General features: G+C 38.9%; 1 protein-coding gene across 30 annotated transcripts in view; it reads right to left on the bottom strand.

Annotated features, from left to right (window-relative positions):
• NRXN3 (neurexin 3) overlaps positions 1-12541 on the bottom strand; it is a 998348-nt gene that overhangs the window by 538528 nt on the left and 447279 nt on the right. For all 30 annotated transcript variants that reach the window (XR_008449915.1, XR_008449916.1, XM_054066539.1 and 27 more), the window contains 3 exon segments: positions 11930-12311; positions 10531-10721; positions 9892-10065 (listed from right to left, as the gene is read on the bottom strand). Coding sequence is in view for 28 of the 30 variants with exons in the window: in XM_054066539.1 (XP_053922514.1) it covers positions 9892-10065; positions 10531-10721; positions 11930-12311 (747 nt within the window). In the remaining 2 variants the exon portion in view is untranslated.

Here is a 12541-nt window from a genome sequence, read left to right as displayed (position 1 = left end):
TGAAAACCTCCAACCATACAACAAACAGTCAACTGCATAAAAGGGAGTATGCCTGGACCCTGAGGCGAGACGAGGTACAGGGAGATGTAAATAAAGTAAAGGAAGTAAACAGTATTCAGATAGAGAAACTAAAAGCAGAAAGGAAAACCTGAAAGTGCTGTATGTCAACAAGAAAAATACAGTCACTTGGAAAAACACCATTCCCCACCACAAATCACAGCAGTACAAAAGTACCAGGCCTTATGGTCTATTCTGAAGTATCCAAACTATTTTACAAAGGTTGGTTTCCTGAAAAGCCAATAATCCACACTGTGTACTCGAGACAAATGTTTCCCCTTAGGCTTCAGTGTGATCAGGTGTCTCCAAGTGAAGGGCCTTTCTGTACAGTTAAGACCTCTGTAACAATATGAGCTTGAGCTGTAATAATCTTCACAGCTGTGACAAGCCTTTAGGTTCTGAGGACTCTGGAAAAATCAAAACAACAAACAAATCTGTTTGTTCTGAGACCTCTTCTTCATGCTGCATCCACTTCAATGGACATCAAAAATCGAGCAGGAACTCCTGGGCATGTATTCTGAATTCTGATGGACACACAAGTGAGTAGAGAGAACAACAGCAGCTGTGCCCAGAGAGACACAATACTTGCTGATGTCTAACAAAAGTCCCAGATTCCCTTCCACAGTTTGAATGGATGGCATGGAACACCTTAATCCTAAAGCTATTTACACCCAGTGTATTTCCAGGATGCTTTTCTGCCTCACATTAGTCTCAGCCCACGTACCCTTTCTACTCTTTCAAATCTCATGCTTTATCACTTTCTTTTACATAAACTTCAGAAATCCCCTCGAGGCAGCACCCAATACCCTCTAAATCCCTAACCTATGTGAGACAGATTACCTCAACCTTTTACAGCTAGGAATAGTCCAGAGACACCAACAAAACGTGGTCACAGTCAGATGCTCCACAAGCACAGAGCACGACACATCATACTAACTTCTGCCTACCTCTAGGCTGTCAGATGTTTCAGATTCGATGTTTCATATACACCCAAGGGCTAAAATTATCTCAGGCTGTCAGTATCATTATCTGTAGGGTAAGAGTATGCCTCCTAATATGCTTCTGTCTATTAACAACTGCTACAGCGATAACCTGTTTACCCATTAAAATTTCCTTGGTTCCTTCAAATATATTTTTATCCATTTCTAGTGAACCATTCTACTGAGCTGTAGAACACCAAACTATCTAAAAGCACAGACGATATTCTGAAGCAAAGGTCATTGCTACCTGCCTACGCCTGGAATATGGAATAGGAATATTTTAATTGCATCTGTTGCTCTAGATCAGGTCAGAAATGTCACCAGGTCTTCACAGTAAACTAGGTGAATAAAAAAGGAGTTTATGAAGCACATTATTAAAGTAAAAAAAATCCAATTCCTGTTATATGCAAAATGTTGGGAAGCCTTGTCTCCGTCTCAGATGGTGAAACAAGAACATTCTACATGTTTTCTCCCACAACAAAATATTAGACACAAAATTTCCAGGTGATTAAGCTGATATTATAACAGACACCATCTGTGGCTTCAGAGCTGTTAAACAGAGACACACTGTTTAACGCCTCTTCCTTTTATACCTAAAATCATTCTCTAGTTTTCCATTAAAAAGGAAGAGTATTTTCCTTAAATTTCCACAACGTTCTGAAACAAATTAAGTTGTACTCTATATTGTAGTCTCTCTAGATGAGTTGAAACTATACTTTTACCATCATGTTTAAAAGGACAGACTTTCAACATCATGGAAAATCTCTCTCCATTTACACTAGTATCAAAGTCCTATTCATTTCTAACAAGGAGGTTTTCTCACTTATGTCCACGAAAGCAGGGTGTTGTATATAATTGTACCATTAAGCCTTCCTTCATTAAATGTCTAAGAGCTATCCTTCATCAAATTAGTTTTCTGTCAGCACTCTTTAACATCATATCTTTGCAATTCAAGCAACATATTCTCATTTACCACTTGGACCCTCCTCTTTGAGCATCTTCCTTGGTTTCTCTGTTTTCCCCCCTTTTTCTACTGAAGATACTCAGTTTCTTTAGTGGCTTTCATTTAATTATCTTTATAGTATTTTAACACCATCCACACGGATGCCAACCATTTGGCAACCTTGAACATTGATTCCTTTTTACTTAGCAAGAAATAGTAATAAAAGATGTCAGTAATAATTTCATGTGAGGATCAACATAACTGAAGAATTCTATTTCCTTTTAAAAACATCTGATACTATTGAGTAAAAGGTTCTAAAAGAGACCTATGAGAGGTGCAAAAACTAGCAGGTATAAAAGGATCATGCATTACCACTCCTATGTTTGATAATTATGTCTTGAAAAATGCCATCTGACTACTAAGAGAATTTATAGTTAATAGAATTTAAAAACAAACACACAAAACCGCACCTGATATTGCAGAAAGTCATTTCTATGGGTTGTTTTATTTCTTCTTTTTAAAGAAGTCTAAGTTAAAAAAACTAGCTTTTACTTTCTGCTCTCACTCCTTAAGATCTTGTAAAGCCCTGAAGGCCTTCTGTGTCTCTATACACAGCAGCTATTTACCTAAACAATCATTGGACATTCCAGGAAATCAACCTGTGCTTTTATGGATATTAGAGATTGATACAGCCAAACCCCTCAGGTCAAAAAAATGCCTCTATTGTTTGCCATGTCCTTCTTCAACCCAGATATCCCCTCCAGAAGGGCTGGGATTTGTCATTCTGTTCCTGTCTCAGAGGTGTGACTGCACCCAGTGAAAGACACCAAATTTTACATAAAAGCATCTTTTGGTTCAAACCAGTAACAGGGAAGAAGAACCTTCTCTACCTTGCAGGTTGGCTTTGGTCAACTCAACTTTGTTAGCAAAACAAATGAATAAAAAAAACCCAAACAAACAGACAAAAAGAAAAAAACAAACAAGAAAAAAGCAAAAAAATAAACATCAGGTTAGTATAAAGGCAGATAAACCAGGGTTACATCACTTTAAAACAAAAGCACTTGAAACAAACATCACAACATCAACAAATGTGCATAATTAATACATACAGGAATGACAATGTAAGCAACACAGAAGGACATGGCTACCTTAACCCAATCAAACAACAGATAACAAAGCCACGTACAAGAGAGAGGAAATGCATTTCATTCACACACACAAGGTCACAGAATTTATAGATAGTAGAAAGAGAAGGAAAATTATATCACATTAACACCCATCTCTCAGGATTTGCCAATAATTTAAGAGATTGTCTAATTTGAGAAATACTTAGAATCCACTTAAGTAAAAAAATCTATTTGACTTTCAGCACATTAGTCAAGAACATTCTTCTTTTGTTTCTAAATCCCGGCTCTGGATCTGAACTTGAAGCTTCTGTCTCTTATAAAAGCACAGATTGCTCTGGCTTTTTGTTCAAAGTGGATTTATTGCCAGAAAACCATAGGGGACTGATAACTCCGGAAAATGCCAAGCTCTGTTTATCCCAAGAACTGAACTTGACACTGGATGTAAAGTGACAGCAAAACCTTGCCCCCTCACAAGCTGTTGTCTGCTCATGGATTTCAACACATCCTTCAGAAAACCTGCATCAGCAGGAGACAGCTCAGGCTTTAGACCCATATGATCTTCATCAGTCTCATCATAGCAATCAACAGGAATTACAGTAGTGCAAGCTCATTCTTTCATCTAAGTGGGAATGATCTTGTTAACTATGGTCAAATCATAGTCCACATAACAACAGACAATCGTAACTCTACCAAGTCCTACTGACTGAAGGTCCAGGTACACTTTTTGAAAAACGAAGAGCATAAAACGGCAGAACAAAACAGTACCACTGATGCTTTTCTGTTTTGACACAGGATTTTTTATTTGTTTTCTGTTTTGTTTTGTTTTGTTTTGTTTCCAAATGGAGTCCAGTTCACAGCAAGTCACATAGATTTTTGAAGCGTTATACTTTGATTCTAAGTTTTCTCCTTCAGCATGGAAAAAGCAGAGGAGAAAGATAGGAGTACAAGCAGCAGCTCCCAATTCTCTTGCCACTGAAAGTTACATATTTCTATTACAAAACACAATGGGAACAACAAAACACCAAATCACTGACCTCAATGCTCAAAAGATGGTATTTAAGCGCATACTCACCTTTATAAACTTCTGTTCTTAAAAAATTCTATCACAGACGTTATTGAAGAGAGATTGGTAGCTCTCTTTTTCTCTTGTTGTCTCCGTTTACATTTACAACCCAATAAATTAAAATTGGCATGCACAGGTACCATTTCCTATGGTACTTATGAATTTTAATATTTTAAATATTTCCTATTGTTTTCCAGCCCATGAATGACTTGATGGCAACTACCTATCCTTTTGAGCTAGTCAGATTTTAATTCCCACTTCTGGAACTGTTCTACTACATGTAGCCCAGAATTCTTTAAACAAAACGGAAAAGAAAGGGTGAAGGGGTGGGTAGAGAAGGATTCATTTCTCCATGCATCTTCTTTGACGCGCATTTTAACAAAAGTAGTTTCTATGTAACAAACAAGCAGTTCTCCTAACTGCCTTGCTCCTCATCTTATTTGTAGCTGAGCTGAAGCAAAGCTTATATTTGTTCCATAATTCCAGTAGCACTATGTTAAGACAACACAAAAGCATAAAGAACAAGAGTGCTGTCAAACCATCATGGAGTAAATTAATGCTCAACAGACAACTTTTGATTCCACAGAGAAAGTGAAGTATCACCAGATCTGAAGTTTCACTACTGAGCAGATGAAGGGTGAAATCCTTTCTGACACTATCCTGCTGTGAGATTTTAAGCATGAGATTAGATTTTCTTTTTCCACATAGTGCTTAGTATGCAAAATGCGTTTCTGATTATCCAGGCTGTATGTGTCACTCATGCTTTTCATGCACCAGTGAATCCCAAAGGTTAACTATACTATTCCATGGAAAATAGCACAAGATTATGATTTTACTGCAGGATATGGAAGAGGATTTAGTTACGACAAAAATGTCCTAAAACATCTGGAATAGTGTCAGCTAGTTTAATAATAATAATAATCACTCTCCATCGTGAGAAGCTGTTATAAGTGGAACAGATGAGGAAATGTAAAGAGAAGAGGAAGAAGCCACATCTCTAAAGCACATAGAAAACTGCCTTGTAGAAGAAATACAATGTTCCATAACCACTGCTATTAAGTTTGTTTGGCTGGGGCATGATGGGGTGAACATGAGTATTTAGAATGTGCGTAAGTATTTAGAATGTATTCAGGTAGGTCTAGTGTCCATGGTAGGCAACATAAGGATGCCCAAATTAAGGAAAGGAAAACACCAGAGAACATATGGCAAATTAATAGAGGTGAAAAAACACCCTAAATGCAGGAAGTATTCATTTATATTTAGGACAACGTCTTTAAACTCCACAAAAAGTTGGACATCTGCTTAACTCCTTCCAGGATCAGTGAGGAACAAGCAGTGAGTCACTCAGTCTTCACTTTTGTGGATGGAACAAACCGATCCAGTAGTAAGACCAGGAAAAAAGAACTCAGCAAAAAGAATGTATTTTAGAAGTTTAGAATCAAAGAGGAGCTGATCCAAAGTTTAAACTGGTTTACTTTTAAGGAAGGAAAGAAGGTCACCCGGAACAACTTCTTCTGCTATCCAACTCTTGCATACGCACCACAGTGCAGCTATCTTTTCTTTCAAGCTATATATGTCTGATGTAGAAACAGCCTGTATTACTCAAACTCAGGGGATGTAAAATAATTTCCAACCACAGACCATAGGCTATTGAGCTGGAGACTGAACAGAACAAACCCGCCATAGAGGGCTGCTTTTCCTCAATTTGCCTATTTGATGGATGAGCAGAGCAGGCAGCAGACCGGCCTGCAAGTATTCAGTAGAAATGGGTCCCCAACATGAAGTCCTTCCTGAGAATCGACTTTGTGTCTTCAGAGTGTTCCATAGCCTGACTCAAGACTGACACAAGGACCATTTACGTCTTAATCACTTCCCCACTTTTTGTACCTTTTCTCTCAGGCCCTCTCACCACCCTCTTTTTTTGGGTGGTGGTAGGGGGAAGGGCCCTCTTATTGCATAAAAGATGGTGATGAAAGTTGCAGAGCTAAAGATACTCTATGGAAAATTAATAGCTATATTGGTATAATGTCATTGCCTTCAAGCTTCATTCTTCTCACAGTTGTGTGTAGTGCACAGAACAGATTTTACACATGAGGTAGTAAGAATGTTTCTGACTTTGCCAAATACCTTCCAAGGAAACACAAGCTGCCACTACAGATCTGACCAGACCTTCAAGTTCAATGAAGAGCTGCCTGTTGTTTCCAAAAAATCCAATATGCAGCAATTGCAAAAGAGCAATTGAAATAAACCAGAACACCACACACACAAAAAGAAGAGTGGTGTGGAGCTTTAACTCTATGGGCTCATTTGACATTTCCGATACTCTTGGGTTCTCTTCTTCCAGCTAATCACCCAAAAAAAGCAATGTTCCTACAGGACACATTAAAACACAAAACAGAGCAGTGTAGCAACTATGACCTTGTCCAGCATATTGGTGACCGAGCAGCAGACTTCAAAAGCTGATACACAGGGAAGCTGTATAATGCAAAAGGAAGCTGACAATTCAGCTAACAGATGGGATAAAGAAGTTACTTAGCTTTGCCATCCTAAACAAATCCCACCATAGATAACTTTAAAAAAATATAGGAATAAAACTGATAGGCAATGAGAGATAAAGTAATTCTTGCCTTAAGTCTTGAACTGCCTTTTCTTTTTTCACCACTACTACACACTGCTATAACACCAGCAACTTTCAGTCTCAAGGATGCCTGCATTTTCAGTTAATGATTCACACATGACCTCATAATGCTTTGGAATTCTCCAGGTCCTAAAGAAAAAGCTCTCACGTAAATATAACTTATATTGAAAGTGCTTCCTGCTCAAATAGGAGCACTGCCTTACCCCTCACTAGAATACAGCTAACTGCATAATCTGGTAGATTTGTGCTGTGGTGCACAGCAAGGTTGAATTATGCTTCAGCACATAAGAGGAACAACGTGGCCAAGGAAGTTCAATGGCTTACTCAAACTGAATAAAAGGAGAAGGTGGTAGAAACAAGACAATATAGAATAATATTTTCCTGTTAAAAATTGTGAATCTTAATCAGTGGTATGGAATGTATTGAAATACCTAAATAGACATAAATGCAAACAGGATGTAATGATGTCACCCATCTGTAGTGGTACTGGTCTGTCCTAGGTGGGACAGTGCTGTCTGCTGACCTACATCTCGTATTCTACTATTCTCCAGGCTTCCTTCCTCCTCACATCCTTTAATTCTGTCCTGAGATCAAACTGACAGTTTCAGAAAAAACAGCTGCGACCTTGTAATCTCCTCTGCCTCTGAAAGCAAAGCCGCAACAAGAGACAAGCATTAGCAGAATTGTCTCTCACACCACACTTGGAGGACAAGATTCATATGTGGGGATGGAATGACATTTCTTTCAGCATGCGTGTTCGCATCATATACATGGGTCCCACTGCCCTTCATGATGAAATCAGGACATGTCTGCAAATCAACATGCAGCACAACTGTTCACCAAAAAAAAGCTCACGACTGTTTACTACAAACACATTTAAACATCATGAGACAGCAAGAGATGCTTGGGATTTCAACCCTTAAAAATGTTAAGACTGCACTGAAGATCACTTCAGATGGAAACAAAATGGGGAGACTGGAATAAGGAACAAACATGCTTAGAGTTTTTCTGTCCTTAAAGAAATGGGAGAGAGGTGTGGCTTTCAGTGGTAACTGCAAGAACAGGCACCAGTGGGGAAGGTGTGAGATGAGCCCTGGGGATTGCTCCAATTCAAACAAAAAATGAAACCATGTTATGGTGACCTAACACTCAGGTCTTTTACTAATCCTAAACATGCCAGGAAAGAATGGCTTCCTCTTCCCTTGGTACTGAGCAGGGACAATTCAGTTAAGCACTTCCCACCTAGTATTTTAGGTCTGTCTCCAACATTTAATTTTGTTTGAAAGGATTTAGAAGAGAAGGGGAATTCACATTTCTGGCATTGCTAAGAATGAATGAAACTCCACATTCAGGCAGCAGCTGTGCTAGTAACAGATAGGCACACAAACTATGCGCTGCATTTCATGTTTTGAGAGTGGCATTGATATTACACAGCCTCAGTAAAAGGACACTAAATCAAAGAACTATACTGGCTACAGGAGAAGGAAACAACGCAGTTCTAATATTGGTGCAGCACCTTCTGGGAAAGCACATTTTAAACAGAATTACCAGAAATCACTAATGTTAAAGAGTAGCTTTCAGTGCACCCAGCCTACTCAGAAAAGGCATTTTCAATAAAACCCAAATGCCTTTTTTTTTTCCTTGAACTTTGTGAACAACAACACAGAAAAGGTGCGCTTGTCTTTTGGCATTTTGGGTCTGCAACAAATGGGCAAAGCCACAAGCTTATTTCCACAAGGAACAATGTGTTTAACAGACACTACTAAGTACAGCAGAAACACAAAAAAAGAAAAGAACAGCCTACAGCTGTGCAACACTTAGCAGTGCTGTGAAACTGGAGTTGATGTAGAGTGAGCTCCTGGGACAGGACAAAATTCTCACAAACTAGAGTACTGTTGTGGGAGTATGAAAGGTGGGCTGAGGCACAGGACCTCTCAGCCAAACAGAACACTAGGAGACAAGGAAGGGATCAGATTTAATTGGACTGCTAAGTTGATGTTTCATGAATACTCAAAGTTAGTATAAGATGATATTTTGGGTCCAAGAAGGGATGGTCTCCACAAGTGGCAAGGTTTCAGCGTGGTGTAACCTGTAATCTTGACACAGTAAGGACATATGATTACAGAGTAATCTCACTTTATGAAGTCCTGTGTTCAAGGATCAGTTCAAGTCATATCTCTTCTTCACAAATATGCATACCAGACAACTTTACTGATGAAGCTATCTTCCGCTAGCGACTGGTAGCAAACATAGCAGACTAGGTTTCAGTGGACCTAGACATAATGCTGATTTTCATTGAACCCAGCCAGCAAAACCTTGGGGGTTTTGATGGTATGTATCCCAAGTGCTTTGGGAATCGATGTCATATCCATGTTATTGAGTCAGTGCTGCTGATGTCCATATTCTTTTAATTGGCAGGAACTTAGCAGGAACAATAAATTATTTAAAGAAGCTTCAAGAAGTCACTACTATTTATATGCTTCAAAATGTCACTCATCATATTTGTTTCTAAACTGGCTGGAAAAGAGACACGACAAAAGAGAAAAGTTTTCCAGACAGCCAAGACCGTGCCCCCAGTGCTTTCATTGGAGGCCCACCTCCCCAAAAATGAACTCCTGTTTGGTCCAGTCATCACCCTTCAGTTCTTCCTACACTCCATTTCCTCTGTCTCTGCTTGGTTTTCAAAATACTCACTTCTGTTCATCCCAAGAAAGGGCTCTCTGAAACACAAGTGAATTGTAGGCTCAAAGCACCTTTCAAAGTATTTTAAGAGTATAGTAATGCTAATTAACCACTCTGAGAATAGTAAATAATAGGCTGTCCCAGTACCATCATTTTCACTACTGGAGGTACCACCTCATTGGGGATGGAGTACGCAAAAAACAGCTGTTAATCTGCTCGTAGAAGCGAGCTATCTTTAACCTGCGCTTATAACACTTGGAAGACCCAAGGGTAGTGAAGGATGTCGTGATCAAAGCAAACTAATGGAATGGACAGTAAGGCGGACAAGTCAATGCACAAGGAGCAGCAATGAAGTAAGAGAGGAGTGCTTAAGAGGGGAACTTCTCTGAAATCAATTATACCTTCACATCCACGTTCAATCTGCCCACTGCGGTGCAGAGCATCATTGATTAGGTCAGGCAGACGCCCATTCAAGTCCACAGATGCGAGGCAACCCTGAAATCCATCACGTGAGGCCACTAGCTTTGGAAGGTTGCTATACATGCCTTGAGCAAGGCCAGCAATGTAGAGGTCACCTAGAGGAGAGAGGGATAAACATACAAAAAGGAAGTTACTTAACTTCTAGAGTAGCTTTCTCTACCTCCTAAGGTGACTATAGCAATCTGAACAGCTACTCAGAAAAAGTTAAAAACAGAACAAGATATTGTGCAAGAATGGTTATTTATGCCTCCTTTCATAAGAAAAAAAAAAAAAAAACCAAACCAAAAACCTACCCAATACCCACCCCACAAAAAACTGAAAAATATGAGTTCTAATTGCATCCTAAACAGGAAAAACTGTAGGATGACAGTCAATTTCTTATAAAGCGAAATATGACAAACTATTCTGCTACAAGGAGTTGCCAAACAGAGAAAGAGAAAAATGAAAGTAAAAATCAGCACATTCCTGATTCTGTAACACACGGTTCCTGCAAGCCTTCTCAATTCCTGGTGAAGCCCCACAAGAATAAAGCAAGGAACTGTCAGTATTGTAGAATTTACCTTTAAGATCCAGATTTTTGGCACCATTGATAACCTGGGTGACCACCTTAGTGTCTACCTTCAGGCTGTGTGTGTTACTGTTATCTCTGGTGATGACAACATTGTGCCATTGGTTGTCATTAAGAGGACGATCACTGTTCCCTTTGATAACATTAGGTCCATTTCCAAGGTCAAACACATAATGTATATACCTGTAAACATAGCAAGAACTAGTAAGAATTGTATAAGAACTCCAGTGCTACTGACCCTTACTCTAGTCAGAGTTGACAAATTAACTTAAAACCATGAAAGGAAGTATCTGTGGGTTAGAAAGATCTACCAAGACTAAATATTAGCCATTGATTTGAAAAGATACAGTTGTTTCCTCTCCAACAAGAAAGCATAAGGATTAGTATTCTGTGATGACATTAGGAGTAATCAGATTCTAACCATAAATCATTCCTCTTCTTCACAAAGTTCTCACAGATAAACAAAACCAATATCAGTGCATGTATTAATTTTTTTTTAATTGGTAATAACAATAAATGTACTGGAGAGCAACACTAGAAATGCTTATTTGGGGCATATATTCCCCAGATTCATTCTGAGTTTTGAATAACTCCTCTAAGAAGTTAATTGGAAAACTCACTCAAAATATTGTACTAAAATTCACATGAGATCCTAGATTATTCAAACAGCTGGAAAATAACTAGCAAAGCTTTCAGCAAAACATAAAAGATCCTAACGAAGGCCGAAGTCACAGGGGTGTTACCCTGCATTATTTATATAGTTCAAACACAGAAATCCACCTGAGAATAGAAGAGAAATATTTCACTTAGAAAGAAAAAAAAAAGACAATAAAAATCATCTCTCAGCTGAGCATCAGAAGCCTGTGACTCTTACTTTTTCTATTACTAGATATCCCACTTACATAAATATGTGCAAAGTTAAAAATCAAAAAGATTAAACTATTTATACTGAAATAAGCAGGATCAGTAACCTGTATTTGCAGAAAAATATGTTCTTTTTTCCTTCAGTGGAAATGGCAGAAACATGGAAGTCTGTCATAGGGAGATAAATATAAAATGGGGAAGAGAGATTCGGAGCTCTCAGCATATTTCCTCCTCCGTGATGCTTTTCTACAAGGCTAACAGGACAAAACATTAGCCTAACTAGATCCAAAGAACTTAAAACATTAATGTTTCACATTATTAAAGCATCTTTCAGCCATGGGGGAAAGTCAGTCATAAAATCAAGAGTCTTAAGCTTCAGTGTTTGTGTCTAAATGCTCTGTCATACACCTTATCAAATGGAAAACATGAGTATGGGGTTAATTTCTCTTTATGCAACCACTTTAAAATTACTTATAAGTAAGTTTATCTATAAATAAGCTGGTAGAACATAGCAGAAAGTCACTTACCCCTTGACTAGTTCCACTGCGATAAAGTCATTGCCATCACCACTGTTAAAGAGGATGAAACCATCTGCTGAGGTGGTCTTGAACTGAAAGAATAGGTGCATGGAGGTATAAGCCTGCAAAGTGGCCAAGCTCAGGTAGCTGCTCTTGGTCTTGAATGTCACAGGGTCAGCTATAATGTTGCGGAGACCAAAGCGTGCCTTCAGCTCACAATAGTCAATGTCACCATTTTTGCACAGGTCTATGTAGAGCATCCCATTGAACATGAGGCTCTGGAGGTGGCCAATGAAGCTGGAAGGGATGACAGAGATGTACCGTTTCTCCGTCATGATCCCTGTCTCGATGTTGTGGAACTCCAAGCGGGTATGATCACCAACCATTGTACCTGAAGGACAGGAACAAGGAGGAACACACAGAAAGCAGAGGGATCAGTAACAGGTTATATGGAGCCCTCCACTCGCCAGTTTCCAGACTAAGAGTGGTACTAACTTAATCCTATCCTATTCCTACTCAGTAACTTGCATAAGAAAGAACGTACAGACCCTTGGTGTAAAGGCTTGCGTCTAGCAGTTGCCTGAAGTTCAGCAAAAGAGAGAAGACAGGACTAAAGCGGCA

This window comes from Cuculus canorus, chromosome 5 (assembly GCF_017976375.1).
Source record: "Cuculus canorus isolate bCucCan1 chromosome 5, bCucCan1.pri, whole genome shotgun sequence".
Classification (NCBI taxonomy): domain Eukaryota; kingdom Metazoa; phylum Chordata; class Aves; order Cuculiformes; family Cuculidae; genus Cuculus; species Cuculus canorus.
The sequence above is the reverse complement of the archived record's forward strand: the minus strand, read 5'-3'. Positions and strand labels throughout refer to the sequence as shown.